Below are 19505 nucleotides of genomic sequence, written 5' to 3' on the forward strand. Positions count from 1 at the left end.
CCTGGAAGGACTCTAGGCAAAGAAAACCTGAGTGTCAATTCTTCCAGCTCTGTTTATTTTATGTGTGCGTTTTAATACTAAGGAGAGTGAGTCTCGCCGACAGGAAGATCCTGGTAGAGGCTCATGAATCTGGGAGCCTGGGCAGCCAGAAGGAGGTGAGGTTCTGGTTAGGAGCTGAAGACACAGCAAACTTAACTTGGAAAGACAGAGATGCGGCCAGTCGTAAGGATGCTTTCATATAAAAACATGGCGTCCTTTTCCCCTTGAAATACTCAGTAAGCCCTGCGTGGTGTACTAGTTTTGATGTGAGTGAATTATCGAGAAGGAACTAAAAGGGATATTGAATTCTACGTTGCACGCACACACAAAACGAGACTATATGTGGACACAGACAAACACAAATGTAAGAAAGTTAAAACCGGTCGCATATTGATGAGCTGCTGTCCAGCACCAGGCAGGTAGAGAGAGGGAGGCAGAGGGCGGTGTCTGCGTTTCCACTCCCCTGCCGTGGATCAGCACGTGCCCGGGAAGAGGGAAGAAGGTTTGCTCTGTCTCAGTGGTCTCTGTGGCCACATGAACTGGGTCTTGTGTGGGCTCCTGTATCGCCAAGTTGATTCTGGTATTAAAAGGTGTGTATTTTCTGCCCTCCCCCCACCCCCAGTCTCTAAATGAAATGTAACTCCTTCATCGGCTACAAGCAAAGGTCTATTCAGTACTGGAAGAAACAGACTGTGCTAAGAAATAGCGAGTCTCCACAAGGTGGGTTTCTGAGGACTGTGAGGTTTGGTTTTTGCGTTGACCTAAGGACTCACTGATGGCAGGTGCACGGCGCTTCCTGGGGAACGGCAAGGGCCACGGAAACCTGTAGAACCAAATTAGTGAGAGCAGGTCCGCTGGTCTGCAGGGCCAGGGGCTCAGGAAGTGGATGGAAGGCTATGGGCGCCCTGTGTGAATATTCGAGGATTCCTGCGAGCTCAGGGAGGGGTGGGGAAACCCTCCCATTGGGTGTCTGACAAGAAACCTCAAAAGCCGTTGGAATGTGCTCATATTTAAAAGGAAGGGCTGCATTCCTCTTATGTCTTCTGGGAAGTCCGTCTGTGCAGGAACAGGTTATGGTGGACCCGCACTGTGGTGTTAGGATTGCAGAGACTCGCACTTCAGCAGGAGAGTAGGTAGGTGTTTTTTTTTTTTTTTTTAGAAGTTAGGGTTTTTTCATGTTAGGTTCGCACCATATTTTTTGCTTCTGGACTCCATTTGACTGTCACATAGCTGAGGTGAGTGGTACAGTTGGCCTAAGAGGGCTGGTGCCTGAGCCACACGTGTAAAAGGTGACCAGCTGTCACTGACATACTTTGGCAACCTAAGATGTCCTCTCATCCATATGTCATCCATATTGCCCTCGGCACGTAAGTAGTGTTCTGTGCGTTATGTCGCTCCTTCCCCTCAGAGACGAAAATGTTTCTGGGGGGGTATTTATTATATCACACCAAACAGCCAATCAGAGTTCCTCCCAGGTGCTGAGCCATCACGGTAAATTGATACTCAAAAGCTATATAAAGCATTACATTGTGAGGGGTCACCCCCATTAGCCTTCCTTGGGGTCTCTGTGCATCTTAACTCACCCTCTTTCCCCTTCACACTTTTCAAATGTGCCCTTCTACTCCCAAGTCATGTGGAAAGCAAAAAAAAAACAAAAAAAAACAAGCAGAGACGTGAGTGAATGAGTGAATAAGGACACGTTGTTTAAAAGCCTCTGTCCCTGCATTTCTTCAGGACTAGATCGGAAAGACCCAGTGCCCACATTACCAATGTGCCCACAGTATTCGCCAGGGTGACGTGGAGGGGCCGGTGCAGAGGCGGGAGACGTGACCTTGGCACACCAGGGTCTCGTGGAGGTTTTCTGCATCCTGACACCACTACACGTATTACTCACTGACGTCTCTAGCAGTTCTTCATAGCGGAAGTGTCTGCTAACAAGGGTTAGACGTCCTGGGACCAGGAAAGTCCTAAAGTCCCTGTGCAACTTTAAGCTTCAGTAACGGGAAGAACCAAGCTGTAGTGGTGCACGAGAGCCCCATTCAGAACGATTTCTATAAAATGGAGTCCAAATGGTTTCCAGGCTTCCACACAAATACTGTCTTTCAGAAGGCTATGTTCAATTTCACTATTCTGAGGAATTGAAAACTTTCCCAGGTGCTCTTGAGTGGTTAATAAATCACATTCATGGCCCTGGGTCTTGAACAGCAAAGGGTTTGGCTTTAATACAAAGACATCAATTTTTGCATCAACTCACTATAGGAACAGAGCAAGGAAAGGGGGTCTGACACAATTTAATGATAATATGTCACTTGTACAGGCAACACGATTTTAAAAATCATGACTTCTGAGGATACCATTTGAAAATAGGATAGATATTGGGTCGTTTGACTCGGATATTTCATCTGATGATCGGATTGGTAGTCTAATCTTTATCAAAACACCAAAGTAGCCTCCTGTCAGGGCAGACAATGCCAGTAACTGGCATTTTTCCAGGATGAAAACGTACTGGGCCAAGTGATGCAGGCTCTGTATGTGCCACAGCAACTCAGTTTTGTAAATCTGCTTTTGCAAAAATTGATACAGAATTTATCTTACAAAAATTAGGAGTGGGTAAGGTAAGCTGCCTAAACTGGGACTCTCCAATAAAGACTATTTTAAAAATACTGCTTTAATTATGTACCTTTTAACAGAAGGCATAACTTAGAACAATGTGGCTAATTTTAACTCACTAGCACCATCATTCAAGCAATTGCTACTTAATCGGGACTGGAGCTCTGTTTCCTCCTCCTGGCCTATCAGACGTCATCCTCACTCTTCCACTACTTTCTATTTCATCTCTTTGCCGAACATGGCAGGGTGTTCAGTGGATTTTACAGTGTGAGGTTACTAGACATAGAAATGATACGACAGAGTGATATTCTCCCTAACTTCCTGAAAACCATGATGTGGGCTGGTGTTTTCTGGAGCAGAAGCTGTGAAAGGCAAGACACTATTGCTAGACATGAGCACCCTCTACTACTGAGGAAGGTGTTTCTGAGCAGCAAGCAAAGCTGAGACCCAGCAAAGGGAACTAACGACTGCTTCTTGTTCTGAGCACACAGTTGATGTCCGGACGGGATCATCTGCTTTGCGTCTCAGTCTGTAGGGCAGCCACACTGGGGCCAAAGCCTCAGCTCTGAGCTTCTGAAAGCGCCTGCTTCAAGCGCATACAATGAATATGCAAAATAAAGGGGAACCGTCAAAAGGGGGAAAAACCTCATTTTACAGAAACTTTGAGTCATCTCCAACACTTTGAAGAAGCTCTAAATTCAAAATAAATATAAATGTGTCAAAAGGCCAAAAGTGAACAGAACGCAAACAAAATAAAACAGGTATTCAGAGAGATGGACACGTGGATGATATTTTAGGTTTGGTTAAATTGTGTTTTCCATTAGCTTTTGCAATAAGATTTGGAATGTATAATTTATATTACATGCCTTTCATCAAAACAGTTACTAAAATCTAAACTGTTATGAAGTATTTTACTTAATTATATAAAATATTACATATCTGAAAACATTTTGCAAAATGTGCAGTGCTCTGCAAAAGTAATTTGATCAGTGTTTGTTTCCTGCATATGTCAGATACATGAAGCATTATGGTATCTCTGTAGTAGGAATATATTTAATTGTCAAACCAAAAATTGTAATATTTTTGTTAAATAATTTTATAAATACCTATATGAATACGCTCAGTTTCTTAAATATCAAACACTGCAGCTCAAATATTTTCAGTGCGTTACCTGCAAATGGAGGTCTGTGGGGTGTACGAGGCTGTGACACTCACCTTGGTAAACGAAGTGGAAGCCCCGGGCAGACCCACCGCTCTTCGCGCTGAATCGTAGCAGAATTTGATTCCCAGTCGCCAAGGGCAGGGTTTCACCTGGGGATTGAAAGAGAGGGTACATGGGATCCACAGAACACACACTGCTGTGGTGGACAGTGATATTTTGAAAATGATTACTTACTTGGAATTTCCCAGGTAATTTTTGAATTTTTATAAAACTTGGCTTGGCTGTTTAGGACCCAAACACACCGTTTCTATAAAACTTTTAGAACTCTGTTTTTGCCTATACTTTCTATTAAAACTATATTTTAATCATTATCTCATTTATGCTTCTTTTGAAGAAAGCAGTGATAACAGGCCTATTAACCAATAATGGGGAAACATCTAAGAGCTGGGTGGATCATTGACTCAGAATCAACTTTATTTGATACTTAGTGGCTAATTACTTTACTTAAAATTAAGAAAATGTCTCTGAATCCAAAGCTGATTTACTAATAAAAAGAAAGAATTTAGGAAAAAACTTGTGAAACATATTTTTCACGTTTTCAAGTACAGGAGGGTGTCTCTCAGGTACTGGGAGGGGCGTGGGGATGGAGCTGACTTTGTCGGGATGCGTGCATATTTAAATGTGCAGCATCTGATGCACTTCTAGACATCCCATCACTGGACGTTGGTAGGAAATAAGACAAGGTTTAGGACCTTTGCTTAAAAGTAGCGCAAGACCAGAAATAGCCAGACTGTCCCCAATTGGCCAAAGCCGGTGATGCCCAGAGATGACGTCACTGTGCTGGGCACCACAGACGAGGGCTCTGTCACCAGGGAAGGCGGCACCTCAGTCGTGCTGCACCCGTCCACGCGGACACCACTCAGGGCTAATGACATGCTGTGTGTATATGTATGATAGGGAAATGCCTCTGCATGTCACCGTAGCGACAATAGGGGACAAAAAGCAAGTGGCAAAATGACAGCCTATGTTTTCTGAAGTCCAAAATATGTTTGAATGCATGTGTGTGAGCATATGCATTGTATGCACGTGTGTGAGCGTATGCACTGAATGTACACATGTGAGGATATGCACAGTACACACATGTTAGCGCATGCACGTGTGAGCATATGCACTATATACACATGTGTGAGCAGATGCACATGTGTGAGCGTATGCACTGAATGTACACATGTGAGGATATGCACAGTACACACATGTGAGCATATGCACGTGTGAGCGTATGCACTGTATACACACGTGAGCAGATGCACTTTGTGCATGTGTGTGAGCGTATGCAATGCATGCCTGTGTGAGCTTAGGTAGTATATACACATGTGTGAGTTTATACACTGTATACACGTGTGAGTGAATGCCCTGTGTACACATTGGCTGTAGTGTTTGCTACACGTACATATTTAAAGGCTTGAAATAATTTAGAACAAAATGGTAAAAGTGTTTATCTCCAGAAAGACACAATACATACCACAGAAAATAAAACACACAGAGTTGTTATTCCTTTTGTTCTGATATTTCCCTGTTTTTCTGAGATGGATGCTATATTTTTCATAATCTTAATGAGTGAAGTGTTAAAACCAAGTATTTTTATATATGGGATAAGAGTACATTTGACATTTTCTATCAAAGATAAGATTTCACTAAACAAATGAGCACATTCCAAGATTATTAAATTTCTCCTACATCCCCGTCCCCGCCACACACAAAAGACAAGTTTAAAATTAATAACCCTGGCTGCCTAATTCTTTGGAAGTTTACCTGAGTGAGACCCAGAGAGCGAGCTGAGAAGTCTGGTCTGTGGGTGTGTCCCATCAAACAATTCTGCTAAATCGTTCAGGGCCGTCTGAAAATAGGCAAACTGTCCAAACACCACTGTAAAATAAAGGGGGTGGGTTGGCATGATACGCTTAAACAAAGAAATGGATATTTTGGTGTTCTACCGTGTTTCCCTGAAAATAAGACATGCCCTGAAAATAAGCCCCAGTTAAGTCATCAGCCAGACGGGCGCACTTAGTACATTATGACGACGTTCCAGAAAAGATGACATGACTGTATTTCAGTAAATGTAGATTGTTGCACACGAAAAACAAGACATCCCCTGAAAATATGCCCTAATGCATCTTTTGGAACAAAAATTAATATAAGACCCGGTCTTATTTCCGGGGAAACACGGTATATATTTACTGGTTCTTCGAAGAACTCCTGACCCTAAGAATCCCGTAAAAAATCATTAACTTCTTTTCTCTGGTTTCCAAAAGCTTTCAGTTGCTAAGACAATTTTATTTTACCCCTTGATCTTTGGGACTTAATAAAAGGAAGACAATTTCTGTTTTCTGTAGAGTCTGAACATTAAGGAAGATTGTTTTTTGTTACTACTTTAGGGTGATGGGAGAGTAGCCACAAAGCCACCCTGTTTGTTTAGCAGTGTAAGCAATGAGCACAGGCCGCAGGCACCTGCTGGTTTTTAACGCATGCTAATTTGGGGAGGCATTTAAAATTCTTAAGCTGCGGTGAGTAAAATGGCGAATCCATGTGATCTCACTGCAATTTAACACACGTGTGTCAGCAGCACAGCACAGCCTGTCCTTGTCACCCCATCCCCCGTGTCACTGTGGGAGAGCCCTGTGGCATTTCCTCATCACCCAACTCCCCATGTCACCGTCAGAGAGCCCTGTGAGGTGCAGCTGTGTACCTGTTCCATGTGCCACCCAGCTGTGTATTTCAATATTTAGAATTTCATCATTTTTGTCCTCGAACTGTTGTATGTGGAGTCTTCACAATGCTTAGGAAAACTCATGACTTAGTCTCAATTTACAAAGAATGAGCAACTAATTCTTATTTACATGTATGTGTAAAGGTTCAGCTGAAATCATTCTCAATCATTCAGAGTGAGAAATGGGGGCATGGGTACCAATTGTACACGTCAGAATTAGAACGCAAGAATTTATGCAAGTGGCAAAACAGAGGCACATCTGACTCTCACAGCTCGTGTGTGCGTGTGTGTGTGTGTGTGCATTCAGTTATGTGTGTGACATGTATTCTAGGGCATATATGTCTTCCATGTACCCCATATACACATATGTGCACATGTAATATGTATTACGCATATTTGTATGGTACATTTATGTCATTAAACCTCTCATATTGGGAAATTTGATCAACATTTAGGATGGGTGTGTGTGTGACATTTTTTCTGCTGAAAAATCATAATTGTGTTGTGATAACTCAAAAAAATTTGTAATAAACTAAAATCAGAGAATATGAATAATAGATAACGGAAGTTTATGGAAATGTTTTGTCTCCCACAAGCAAGTTTCTTCTTGTCATAGAATTGTACCTTTGAAAGGTTTTTCCCTCAAATGGAGTCGGACATTAGAATTTTTATATGCTTTATTTCTGTGAGGAGGTGGCTGCCATTTTGAGTGTGATGAAAAAAGCCTGACTCTGTAGGTTTTTAGATTTACTATTGAAAAAGGAACTATTTCATAAAATTATAAAAGGTATTATGTGGTGGACTTCAGAAAAGAATCCAACACAAAAGAAATGATCCTGCTCAAGAGTGAACCAGGGGTGGGGCTACGAGGGGAGGCCCTTCTAGAAATGAAGCCGTTCTGGAAATCCGCGCAGAAGGGACGCGAGCCTAGAAGGGAGACTCAGGAACTGAGCCCTTCAGCGGAAAGGTTTACATCTGCTTTTCATCTCCAGTCACTCAAAGGTGTAGTCACTGATCCAGTGACACCCGTCATAATCACATGAGTAAATGCATGCGCCAAATATGCACAATTGATACGTTGCTTTGCGGCTGTCCTGACACATGGAAACCACCAACTGAAAAAAATGCTGACAAAAACAAGCACAAAGCCAACCTATTGTCTCCGATTGTTTTGGATCAGAATACTAGATGGGAACTTAAGCATTTTACATCACACTGATGAGAGAATGGTAGTGGATATCGTGTAAGATATACCTGGAAAACATGCTGCTTTAATACAACTTATCTTCCTTTGTGTTATTTTATTATATCAAGAACTGAAATGTTTGTTTGTAAAATGACAGAAAAAAATCACACCAAAGGGGATACAACAGTGAATTAAACATTAGAGGACATTCTCACCAAATTCCTTCGGCACCGTGATGGAATACAGGCATACTTGGCCAGCTGTGTAGTTACGAGGGAAGTTCGGTGACAAGACCACCCCTTCCGACCCAGCGTACTGGCCTCCGCAGGGAGCTGAAAGTGAAATCAAGGTTCTGTGCTGAGCGACAACGTGGCATGTGACAGCTGGGACAATGACGAGAAGCACTAAGAAAATGCACAGCATGCCAGGTTTACTTCAAAACATAACCAAATATTGAAGTTAAAAGCTATCTTACACTGCTATCAAAAGTAAAAGAAAAAGAAAAAGAAAGATTTACCAGGTTAGACTAAAAGTAATTTAATTTAGCAGGAAGACAAAATACGAAGTCCTCAATCAGACATGAAAAAATAATAATGAAAACAAATATAATAACAGGTTTTATAAAGACAAATTATTAAGTTAATTAAATCTCACCGAAAATTTCGGGTTGATATCAATCATTATATTAAGAGATAAAGATTATTTCAGTTTCCAATTTTTTAAAAATTTATTGGCGTTACAATTGTTAGTAAAATTACATAGATTTCAGGTGTACAATTCTGTATCACATCATCTATAAATCCCATTGTGTGTTCACCACCCAGACTCAGTTCTCCTTCCATCACCATATATTTGATCCCCCTTACACGCATCTCCCACCCTCCGCCCCCCTTACCCTCTGGTAACCACTAAACCATTGTCTGTGTCTATGAGTTTTTGTTTCTCATTTGTTTGTCTTGTTCTTTTGTTGTTTTTGGTTTATATACCACATATCAGTGAAATCATATGGTTCTCTGCTTTTTCTGTCTGACTTATTTCGCTCAGCATTACACTCTCAAGATCCATCCATGTTGTCACAAGTGTTCCTATATCATCTTTTCTTACCACCGAATAGTATTCCATTGTGTATATATACCACAACTTCTTCATCCATTCATCTATCGAAGGACATTTTGGTTGTTTCCATGTCTTGGCCACCATAAACAAAGCTGCAATGAACACTGGAGCACACGTGTCTTTATGTATAAATGTTTTCAGATTTTTTTGGATAGATACCCAGGAGAGGGATTGCTGGGTCATATGACAATTGTATTTGTAATTGTTTGAGGAACCCCCACACTGCCTTCCATAACGGCTGCACCAGTCTGCATTCCCACCAACAGTGTATGAGGGTTCCTTTTTCTCCACAGCCTCTCCAACACTTGTTACTATTTGTCTTGTTGATGATAGCCATTCTGACTGGGGTGAGGTGATATCTCATTGTGGTTTTTATTTGCATTTCTCTGATGATTAGTGATGTTGAGCATCTTTTCATATGTCTATTTGCCATTTGTATGTCCTCTTTGGAGAAATGTCTCTTCAAGTCCTCTGCCCATTTTTCAATTGGGTTGTTTGTTTTTTTGTTGTTGAGTTTCATGAGTTCCTTGTATATTCTGGATACTAGCCCCTTATCGGAGGCACTGTTTGCAAAAATCTTCTCCCATTAAGTTGGTGGCCTCTTTATTTTGTCGATGGTTTCTTTTGCTGTGCAGAAGCTTTTAAGTTTCATATAGTCCCATTCATTTATTTTAGCTTTTACTTCCCTTGCCTTTGGAGTCAAATTCATAAAATGCTCTTTGAACCCAAGGTCCATAAGTTTAGTACCTATGTTTTCTTCTATGCAGTTTATTGTGTCAGGTCTTATGCTTCAGTCTTTGAACCTATTGTTTTTACGATACCATGGGAGTTAAAGAAAGGATGTTTTCTTTTTAGTTTTTCTGTTGTTTTAACTTTTCATCTCATGGATTCAGTTCAAGAATAACGTGTATAGTAACTAATCTGTATGGGTCTCTTCCTGAAAGTTTGATTTAAACCTGAAGGAACCCAAACTAGAAAGGGCAGATATGATGGTGGGGTATTTGTATGGACGGTGTGTGTGCGTGTGTGTGTGTGAGTGTGTGTATGTGTTGGGGCTTTATTTTCCCTCTTGTTTCAGTTATGAATAAACCCAGAAAAGAAGGACTCTACGACTTGTATGTTTTATAAATCTCCCAAAGCAGCGAATAGAACGTAAATATGTAGTTGTTCAGAATTTTCAATTAAATGGATCAACAGAAGGCACCGCTCCATAAAGTGGCATCACAATCATGGTTTAAACACAGAAATAAAACACTGTCTACATGTAGCTGACAAGTTCACTAAATTTCTCATAAATTTACTTTTTATATATGCATGCTAGTCTTTATATATGTATGTATTTATACATAATATGCATATATTTACTATATATTTAAAGATATAATACATGTTTATTTCCCTTTTTATGTGTGTATATGTGTGTGTGTATATAGAGAGTAATTTACATACACAAAACATGATTTTCAAAACTTCAAATGTAAAAAATAAGAATAAATAGAGAAACAGGAGTTTTATATGACTTTTTTAATAATCTGAGATCAATAACGTTTTTTAAGCCCTTCCCAGTCTATGAGATTATTGGGCATTAATAAAGGGCATTAGTATTTTAAATATAACTACTATATGATGCAGTTCACATTAAATTTCTACACAATTGAATAGATGCGTGTGCGAGTGTATTTTCAGGTGTACCGTGTACGTCTAAACTGTGACGTGCTCATTGTGACAAGCCCTGTGGAGGGCACCAGGCACACACTGTCATTCTTCCTGCACACAGCACATGGAGGCCCCTGGGCCCCAGGCCAGTTTTCTGCTTTTACACATCTAGTTAATAGCTGACCGGGAGCTGGTAACGAGACACCCACAGGATGGAACATGACTCTGAATAATGGGATTTTTAAGCTGAAGTAACGGATTTTAGGACAGTCTCTGAGCCTCTGCAGAAGAGGATTCTGATGATTCTGACTCCGACCTACTGACACCTTTGACGTTCATAAAACCATGGACACATCATACAGGTGGGGCCACAGCACATGCCCTTCCCGCTCTCAGCCTCCTTCTGTTTGTACAAACCCTCTGACATTCTTAGTATTCAGGGTCAAATACGTAAGACTAGGGAAACCTTGGCTGCAGAGTTTTTCATTGCAAGTTACTTTAACCATTCCCTGATTTCCTCACTTCCCCTAGAAGCCACCTGGAGTTCTACCTGTGCCAGCAACTCTGACAGGTCCTGGCAAGACAGGGCTGCTTGGCTGAGAACCCCTCAGGGTCCTAAGACAAACTCAGAAACACAGAAGGAGCAGGTCTCCAAGGGCACTGGGTTTGCTCATCCGTTTTGTTGCTTCATGGGCTGGTTTTTAAAGCTCCTGTTTGTTCAGAAGGTACCAGTAGCAACGTGAGCTGTCCCGAGGGAAAGTGCGTTCATTCTGCAAGCTCAGTGTCTCTATACCCAGCCTTAAGTTCATCCTAAAATAACCTTGGCAGCAACTTTTCTGCCACACACCGTGGGGTGTTACCATCTTCTTTTTAATGTGTAGCCTTCACAGAGTAAACGGTACAAGTCCTGCGTCCACAGCTGGAGGAGCTTTGGCTATGGAGACGCCCAGGAACCGGCCGACTGATTACAGCCGAGGACCCAGCAATGTCCCCTGTGCCTTCCCGTCACTGCACCTCCCAAGGGCAACTGTGACCCGACTCTTGTCACTATTGGTTGAGTTCTGTCAGTTCTTGAAGGTTCATCTTACCTTTAATAGGTGATTTTATTAATTTAACATCTATATAAAGAATGACAAACTATTCATATGTGGGGGAAAATGATACATTCATTTTAATATATGTGTACATATGAGATATATATGTATGTGATATATAATACATGTATATCTATGAATATGTGTGTATATTAACATGTATTAATATATATTTATATATGTATCTATATAATATACATATATCTATCTATATCTATCTATCTATATCTATCTATCAATCAGTCAACATATGTATATATATAGAGAGAGAAAGGAGGGACAGACAGAGAGACAGACAGACACAGAGAGTACACTGAGAGATTGTCAACTAGTACCTCTTATATAGACCAGGCCTAAAACACACAAAAACAGAAGTTAAAAATGCCCAGCTCTCTAAGTGAGAGGACACAGGAGAGAATGGCTAAGACCCTAGACAGGTGAAGATGGAGGAAAGTGCAAAGCCGGTCCCAGCTTAGCTCTCTGAGCGATCCCAGCCACTGTCTGGAGCAACCTAGTGCTGAAGTGGGAAATGGTTTTGAAAGTGTGAACTCGCGTCCCAAAGGCAAGACCCCACAGAAGGAAGGGAGCTGTTGGCACACATACCGCTGCACGAGGGCAAGTCGCGGTTCCAGGCGGGCTTTCCATCGGCGCCAATCACACATGTGATGGATGAGGGCTCCACAATCTTGTAGCCAGAGTCACACTGGTAAGTAACAGTGGAGCCAAGTTTGAAATCTGTCCCAATTCTTGTCCCGTTCATAATATTTCCAGGGTCAAAACATGCTTCTCGCGGTTTCTCTGTAGAAGAAATGAGTGCAAACTCCATGAGGGCAGGGATCTTAATTTGTTTGTTTGTTTGTTTGTTTGCTTATTATTTGAATGCCTAGAACATGGCCAGACATATGAGAAATGCTCACAATACATTTATTGATTGATTAATGACTAAGTTGCTAATTATCAAGTCAACAACTACGTGTACTAGAAATAATTATCACATTAATAATTATAAAATTAATAATTAAGTATAGAAAAGCAGGAAAATTTTAAATAATAAAGTTGTATTTCTTAGTTTTCAAACCACATTTTACTACAGAATTGATGTTGAATTACTTTTATCTTGGTAACAAAATTGCAGCATTATATTGTTATACATCTACCTTTTTTTCACTTTGGATTTTAGCATTGAACCAAAGAAACTGACTATGGGAACCCTGAGGTTCATTTTCTGACTTTTGTCCTTAAACCACAGTGATGTGGATGCCGACGCTTAGGGAGACCTGGCCGAGTCTGACTTCCCCAGAGGAGACTGGTTTCATCTGCTTCATTCATGTCAGACAAGCACTTTCTTGTGTAGTAATAACAGATGGTTTGAAAAGGTGCTATGGGGAGAAGGTCTGACTTCCACTCCCCTCACCGAGGCCCAGCGAACACGAAACTCTGCAGAAAACGAGCATTTACTGGTCAATGAGAGTCCAACACCACATCTGGAATGTACTGATTACCCAGCAATTCTGTCTTCATTGTAACAGCTGCTCAGTGAATTGCGGGCCTATTGTGTGTCAGGCACACTGTGTGCTTCATTGTAATCACTACACCTCAGCCAGGCAAGCATGGCATCCAGCCCATGTTAACGCTGAGACGCTGAAAACCAGAGAAGTTAAATAACTCAGAGAAAACACACTGCAGAGACCTTCCCTACTGTGCGGTCACTAACTGCGTATTTCCCTGAATACAAGTACAAAATTACCTTTGCTTCCTCTCAGTCTTGTTGCTATGTAGTTAATTTTAGTCTCTTTACTATTATAAATGTCCTATATCAACAGCCCTTTGGAAACACAGCTAAATGAATGTACACATATTTATGCTACCGTGTTTCCCCGAAAATAAGACCTAGCAGAACCATCAGCTCTAACGTGTCTTTTGGAGCAAAAATTAATATAAGACCTGGTATTATATTATATTATATTATGTAATATTATACCCGATCTTACTAAAATATTAAATATTAAAATAAGACCTGGTTTTATATTAATTTTTGCTCCAAAAGAGCATTAGAGCTGATGGTCCGGCTAGGTCTTATTTTCGGGAAACATGGTATTTGCATTTCCCTCACTGGCTTGCTCTTTATGCTTTGCCATGTCCCTCACTCCATCACGGTTCCTTGTCACATCAGAAGCCTCTGGGGCCGAATGTACAGATCTGCACGTGATCAGTGCAGAAGCTGTCGGAAATGTCCGTCTTCATTTCTGAGTTTAAAATTCTGAAACCACTACTTGGCGTGCATGCGTGCGTGTAAGTTATGTTATTAATGCCAACACAGACTCAAGGATAACCTGAGCAGATCAAATAAACACATTTCAGCTCTTTTTCTTCGGGTCTGACAATCTTACCCCGACGAAAGTTCACTCACGCCAACTCTTCCATCGGTTGTAGAAAACCCAGTGTTACTCAGGTGCATAAGTATCTCTGGAAAGGCCGAGTGGAAGACTGAACGTCACTTTATTTTTTGGTCGTGGTCCCTGTTTACTCTCCTTCCTGCCTGATGGGGACTGTCCAGCATGGGAGGGGACTCTCCTGGTTGACGGCAGCAGGCAGACAGAGAGCATAAGGAGCAAATGCGCCCTGGAAACCCTTCTCCACACACTCCGTCCCCCTAGGAGTGGGAATGCAGGTAGGAGAGGACAGAAGCACGAGCTGTGTGGGCCCCGCAGGAAGGAAAAGGGGCCTAGCTTGCTGCGGTTACTCTCTCTGTTCCACTATGTCTTTAGTGATCTATGTATCCGCATTAGCCAGAGACCTCTTGCATTTTCGTTGACTTACTCTATCACAATAACCTTATACTATGTGTTTTACATACTTGGGTTAAAATGCAACAGATGTAAGTAAATATCACATATTATATATGGATACATGCTCCATTTTAACCCATTTATAGAAATGTATGCAAATGGTATACACGTTTATGTATAGTAACATGTGCATATCATATAGTACAGTTATGCAAAATTATAATATAGAGAATTATGCACAGCAATATTTTTATGTAAAACCTCTTTGCAGGCTCTCTATCTGACTATGGTTAGTCTCTCAGCAGGACTCGTGTGTTATGTTGGGCCCAGGACTCACTAATAGCTCTACTGAAAACCTGTTTGGATATTTCAAAGGGTAGGTGACATTCTGAAAGTTCTTTGTAGGCGCCTTAAAGCCCACCCAGAGCATGCGACATCTGTTTTAGGCAAATCAGGAACACACACACACAACTGCCGGCCCCAGAGGTTGTGCCAAGCTGTGCCCTCCTCTGTCACCAGCAGAATGCACTGAGCATCTCATGACAGAAGCGCCAGGCTGGGCACATTTTTCCTTTTATAAAATCATGAGCAACTCGCCAGGCTGTGCCTGTGGTACTGCCTACTGCCTCGTCGGCCTTGCGATCATTTTTTGTTATAAGTCTCTTTCGCTTCATTTACTGTTGGGTTGAATGTCACCTACGTGATCTTCTGCTCTGTCGCTCATCTTGATTTCCGATAGCGAGACTGTGAAATCCCTCCCAATGAACTGCATCTAATCTTCTGTTCCATTCAGCCAGCTATCACTCCAGGATGTGTGGTGATAAATCACCGGTACGTTTGTGCATGTAATTTGTCACGTGCTAATGAGAGGACTTCATAACATGCTGCTCGTGTCCACCCCACTTGATTGTAGCTCAGTATCTGTGCTGGAGGCCGGGGGTTGACCGCCAGGCCTGAGATCCGCACCCGGGAGGACTGCTGGCCCCTCCGCCTTCCGTGCTGGGCCAGGGCTGGCTCTGTGCCGCCTGCTGGTGGAGCAGCCTGGGCTCGTGGGTACAAGGCGCCACGACTGTGGTCTCTCCCTGCCCGCTGCTGGTGTTACTCATTCACAGACTCCACGGGAGAGCTTTTCCAACATTAAGACCTGTAGACCCCATGTATGTGGCTTTCTGGCTCCCAAAGAACCCGGTAGAAAGAGGCCGCTCTCCTTTCCCATCACCAGCCGGGCACAGCGGGCTGTTGACTCACTCAACCAGCGACTCACTTTCTCTGAAAGGTTCTGGAGAGCGCAGGGCTAGCAGGCAATGGTCAGGCCATTCCTACCTTCAGTAAGGTGTGCTCTGTCTTTTGGGGGTTTCTGACTCACTATGGAGTGCGCCCCGCCACGGGGACGTGCACCTCGGGGAGGCCTTCCTGAGACACGCGACGGCGTGGGAAGCGCCCCACGGGCTCACGTTAGTTATTGCTGATCAGGGCAGCCCCGCCGGGAGGCACCGGGGCGTCCACGTCGGAGCTGTCTCACGTCGTGTATTTTAATAGCGGTCAATCCATCTCGGGATTCAGCTGTTGGGGGGAAACAGGCTAATTTTCTTCTTAAAACCATATGAAGAGGTACAGGTCTGTTAAAGAGCTCACAGAGATGAAACATATTTTACTTTATAATTCCAATAACTAATAACTAATTCAAAGTTTAAATAAAAAGATATACATATTCTCATTATTTTTTAGAAAGTGTTCACTGCTGTGCATTGGTATTTTGTTCGGTCCCTTTCTCTGATTCTTTGTAAATTATTTTGCCTTTTCTTTGTTCACATGAGAAATGGATTTGAAAAATAATTATTTGCTCTCATGGACCCACCAGCAAAATGCTTACTTAGGTGTTTTTTGGTTTGTGTTTGTTTTCTCTGGATGGTAGTCACAGGGGACTCCTGAATGGAGTGGGTGACACGGGTCTGGGGACCCAGCTCCTAATCCAGCTGACGCCTGGGGGGAGGGGACAGGAGGGGACAGCAACAGACGTTTTACATTTGAAAATACTGAGGTGAAAACTCAGCTGTTTGGATATACTTAACTGTAGTCACCCTGCAGGAACAGACTAGATGATACTGAAACACATCGTAAAGCAACTCTTACACGTTTCACACCCATCACTGCACAAATCCTAATTTAGTTTAAATGGCCACTTTTTTTTCTCTCAGCAGAAGTGGGTCTGGACCCGTGTCCACTGGACAGACCGGCTCCCTTCCCCAGACCGAACGGCCACGGCCGCACTGCTTGTGTCACACACACAGGCGCGACTTCACGAGGCCGCGCTCACGGGCACCACCCATCTCCACACGGACTCGCGGTCACAGTACCTTTAAACTCGATGGCGAAGCCGGACAAGCCCACGGAGGCATCGCTCCGAAACGCCAGGAAAAGGCTGTTGCCGCTGCTCTCGAGTCTCTCCGGGGCCTGGGAGCCCTGGAAACTGCCAATCAGGGGGCTGTTGGAGCCGTCGCCCTCATAGACGTGCAGGAAGTCATAGCTGGGCTCCATGTGGAAGCTGAGAGAAAAGGACACGGGTGTCAGCACCTCGCGGGCAGTCCTCGCACCTCACGACTGGGAAGCGTCGGCGCGTGGAGATTTCACTGCTTTTGTTTGATTTTTTAAAGTTAGAACCATTCAAATGCTGAATGTAATATAATCAAAATGTCCCCCTGGCAGTGCTTGTAACAAATGCTGCTTCTGTTCTGCGTAATGGCTGTCACCTTCCCTCCAGTCGGCAGCATGTTTGGGTGACAGGATGGAGAGTCAGGAGCTTTTACATCTGTGAGCATGTGCTGTTGCTTAAGTGGCTGCCGTGTGTCTGGAAACTGGAGTGATGAGACGTGAACAGAGGTCGCTCCCTACATCGCCCAGCATTCTGAAGCAGACAGCACGTGGGGACCCTTGAGGACCCCCATTAGTGCACCCCTGGCACTGCACCAGGCCACCCTGGGTTATGTCAAGGCCGCACTCACCACTGTGAGGTCCCTGAATGCAGCTGTCCTCACTTATCCATGAGGGACATGTTCCACAACCCCCGTGGATTCCCGAAACCAAGATTAGTACTGAACCCTATATAGACTGTTTTTCCTATATATATGTACCCAGGAGCAAGCTTAAGAGAATAGCAATAACCACAAATAATGGAAAAGAACAACTTTAACACTACACTGTAATAAACGTTATGGGAATGGGGTATCTCTGTAAGAACCAATCCGATCACCAAGACGGCTACTGTGTGACTCACAGGCAGGGGTGGTCTACAGTGTGGTGACACTGGACAAAGGGACAAGTCACGTCCTGGGCAGGTGGGATGGGCCAGGGCAAGAAGCTTCACTACACTACTCAGAGAGATGAGCAACTTAAACCTTATGAATTGTTTACTTCTGGAATTTTCCATTTAATTTTGTACACCTGTTTACTGAAACTGCAGAAACCCAAACCTCGGGTAAGAGGCACTGCTGCATATTTACTGAAGGGAGCCCTGGAGGGGTTCTTAGTCTGTTTATCTGAGAAGTTTCCTGAAGTTAGAAACGAAGGAGTCACAGACTGAAGTGACTAAGTATAAAGCACCAACAGGAATTGTAAGAGCAAACAGAGTTTGGTTGGAACAGTAATTTTATCTGTAATCCTTTGCAGGGATCTTACGACATCTGGTCATGCTGTGCCCGGGTAACTGGCAGAGCCACGGACGTATTGCTATAGATTATTACTGAACACTAGAAATACACTGAAAATAAAAAAAAGCACATGTTCTGACTGTCCCAGGATAACCCCTCCCTGACCCGGCAAACAAAAGTTGCCCATGTCTTAGAAGAAGCGACAGGTGTGTGATTTTCCTGTGACACTATGTCAGCTAATGATTCGTAAAATCTAAGAGTGGAATGAAACGTAAAGGTTTTCTAGTTCAACCTTTTTCCAGAGACACTTACAAAATGAAGTGGAAAATATTTATGCAAACGCCCTTCTATACGACAGGATGTACTTTGGGAGCCTTGATTCCAAGTCATTGAGACACAGTGGAGGGTCAGGAACCCCAACCACAAGGCTCCACGTTCCCTAAAAGGCTTTCACTGTCCATTTACCTTTAATCTCCTGGTTTTAAGGAAAACACTGCTAGAAATGAGCATTAACAAAAACCACAAAGATATCCCAAAACATGGCCAGCAGTTCACCGGCTTTCTGTAATAGCTGAGGGCGTAATAAAATGTTCATCACTTGGTAAATTTATAGCAGTTTGAGTAAATTCAGGAAATGATGGCTGATCAGACTGCTTAAAATTCGGAATCATAGACGTTTAAAATGATACTGACTCAGGTCTCATCAGGAGGAGGAAGTGAAAGGAGGGCCTGGCAACCAGGCCTGGGACACTGATGGAAACATTTCAAGAAAAGGAAACTTGTTCAGCTGGCAGATAAATAAATGTAACTAGGCCGCAGTCCTGGGTCGTCCATACACCCACTTTTCTATCACTTCAAGTAGTTCAAACATCAGAATATTAAATAGGAAAAGACCTTGGAGTACTAAAAAACAATTATCATATGCCAGATTTTCATAATATGATAGTTCTGTAGAATTTATTTCTATAAAAAAATCATAATATTTGAACTTTCCTCACTGCAAAAAGAAAGCAGCAAAAACCACAAACATGCGGAGATTAAACAACATGCTTTTAAAGAATGACTGGGTCAAAGAAGAAATATTTGAACTTGTCTCATCTAGCTTGGCAAAAAGGAGACAGCAAATTTTTAAAGACAAATGTCTAGTCATTCAGACTTTAGCAACCCAGTGTGGGGGAGCTTCCACTTCCAAAGTTCTGACGAGTCACGCCCGTGTTAATGATAACAAGTGCAGCCTCTGGGAACGTCGGACAAGATGCACTGTGGAAATGAATTACTATCACACAGTTAGAGAAATATGACACACTGATGAGAAATCACAGTGAGGAAATCTGTGTCACTTTTGATTACTGTTTAAATAGTCTGTAAATTAAGCTTTCTCCTGGGGACACAGTGAGTACAACACAGTATTTAGAGGAAATCCCGCCCCATCACGTGCA

General features: G+C 42.7%; 1 protein-coding gene across 2 annotated transcripts in view; it reads right to left on the minus strand.

Moving 5' to 3' along the window:
- CSMD1 (CUB and Sushi multiple domains 1) overlaps positions 1-19505 on the minus strand; it is a 1601557-nt gene that overhangs the window by 181999 nt on the left and 1400053 nt on the right. For both annotated transcript variants that reach the window (XM_074329288.1, XM_074329289.1), the window contains exons 29-33: positions 16777-16964; positions 12234-12428; positions 7980-8096; positions 5624-5737; positions 3865-3960 (exon numbers count right to left, since the gene is read on the minus strand). In XM_074329288.1, coding sequence (XP_074185389.1) covers positions 3865-3960; positions 5624-5737; positions 7980-8096; positions 12234-12428; positions 16777-16964 — 710 coding nt within the window. The remainder of the gene's footprint in view (positions 1-3864; positions 3961-5623; positions 5738-7979; positions 8097-12233; positions 12429-16776; positions 16965-19505) is intronic.

This window comes from Rhinolophus sinicus, linkage group LG04, assembly GCF_036562045.2.
Source record: "Rhinolophus sinicus isolate RSC01 linkage group LG04, ASM3656204v1, whole genome shotgun sequence".
Classification (NCBI taxonomy): Eukaryota; Metazoa; Chordata; class Mammalia; order Chiroptera; family Rhinolophidae; genus Rhinolophus; species Rhinolophus sinicus.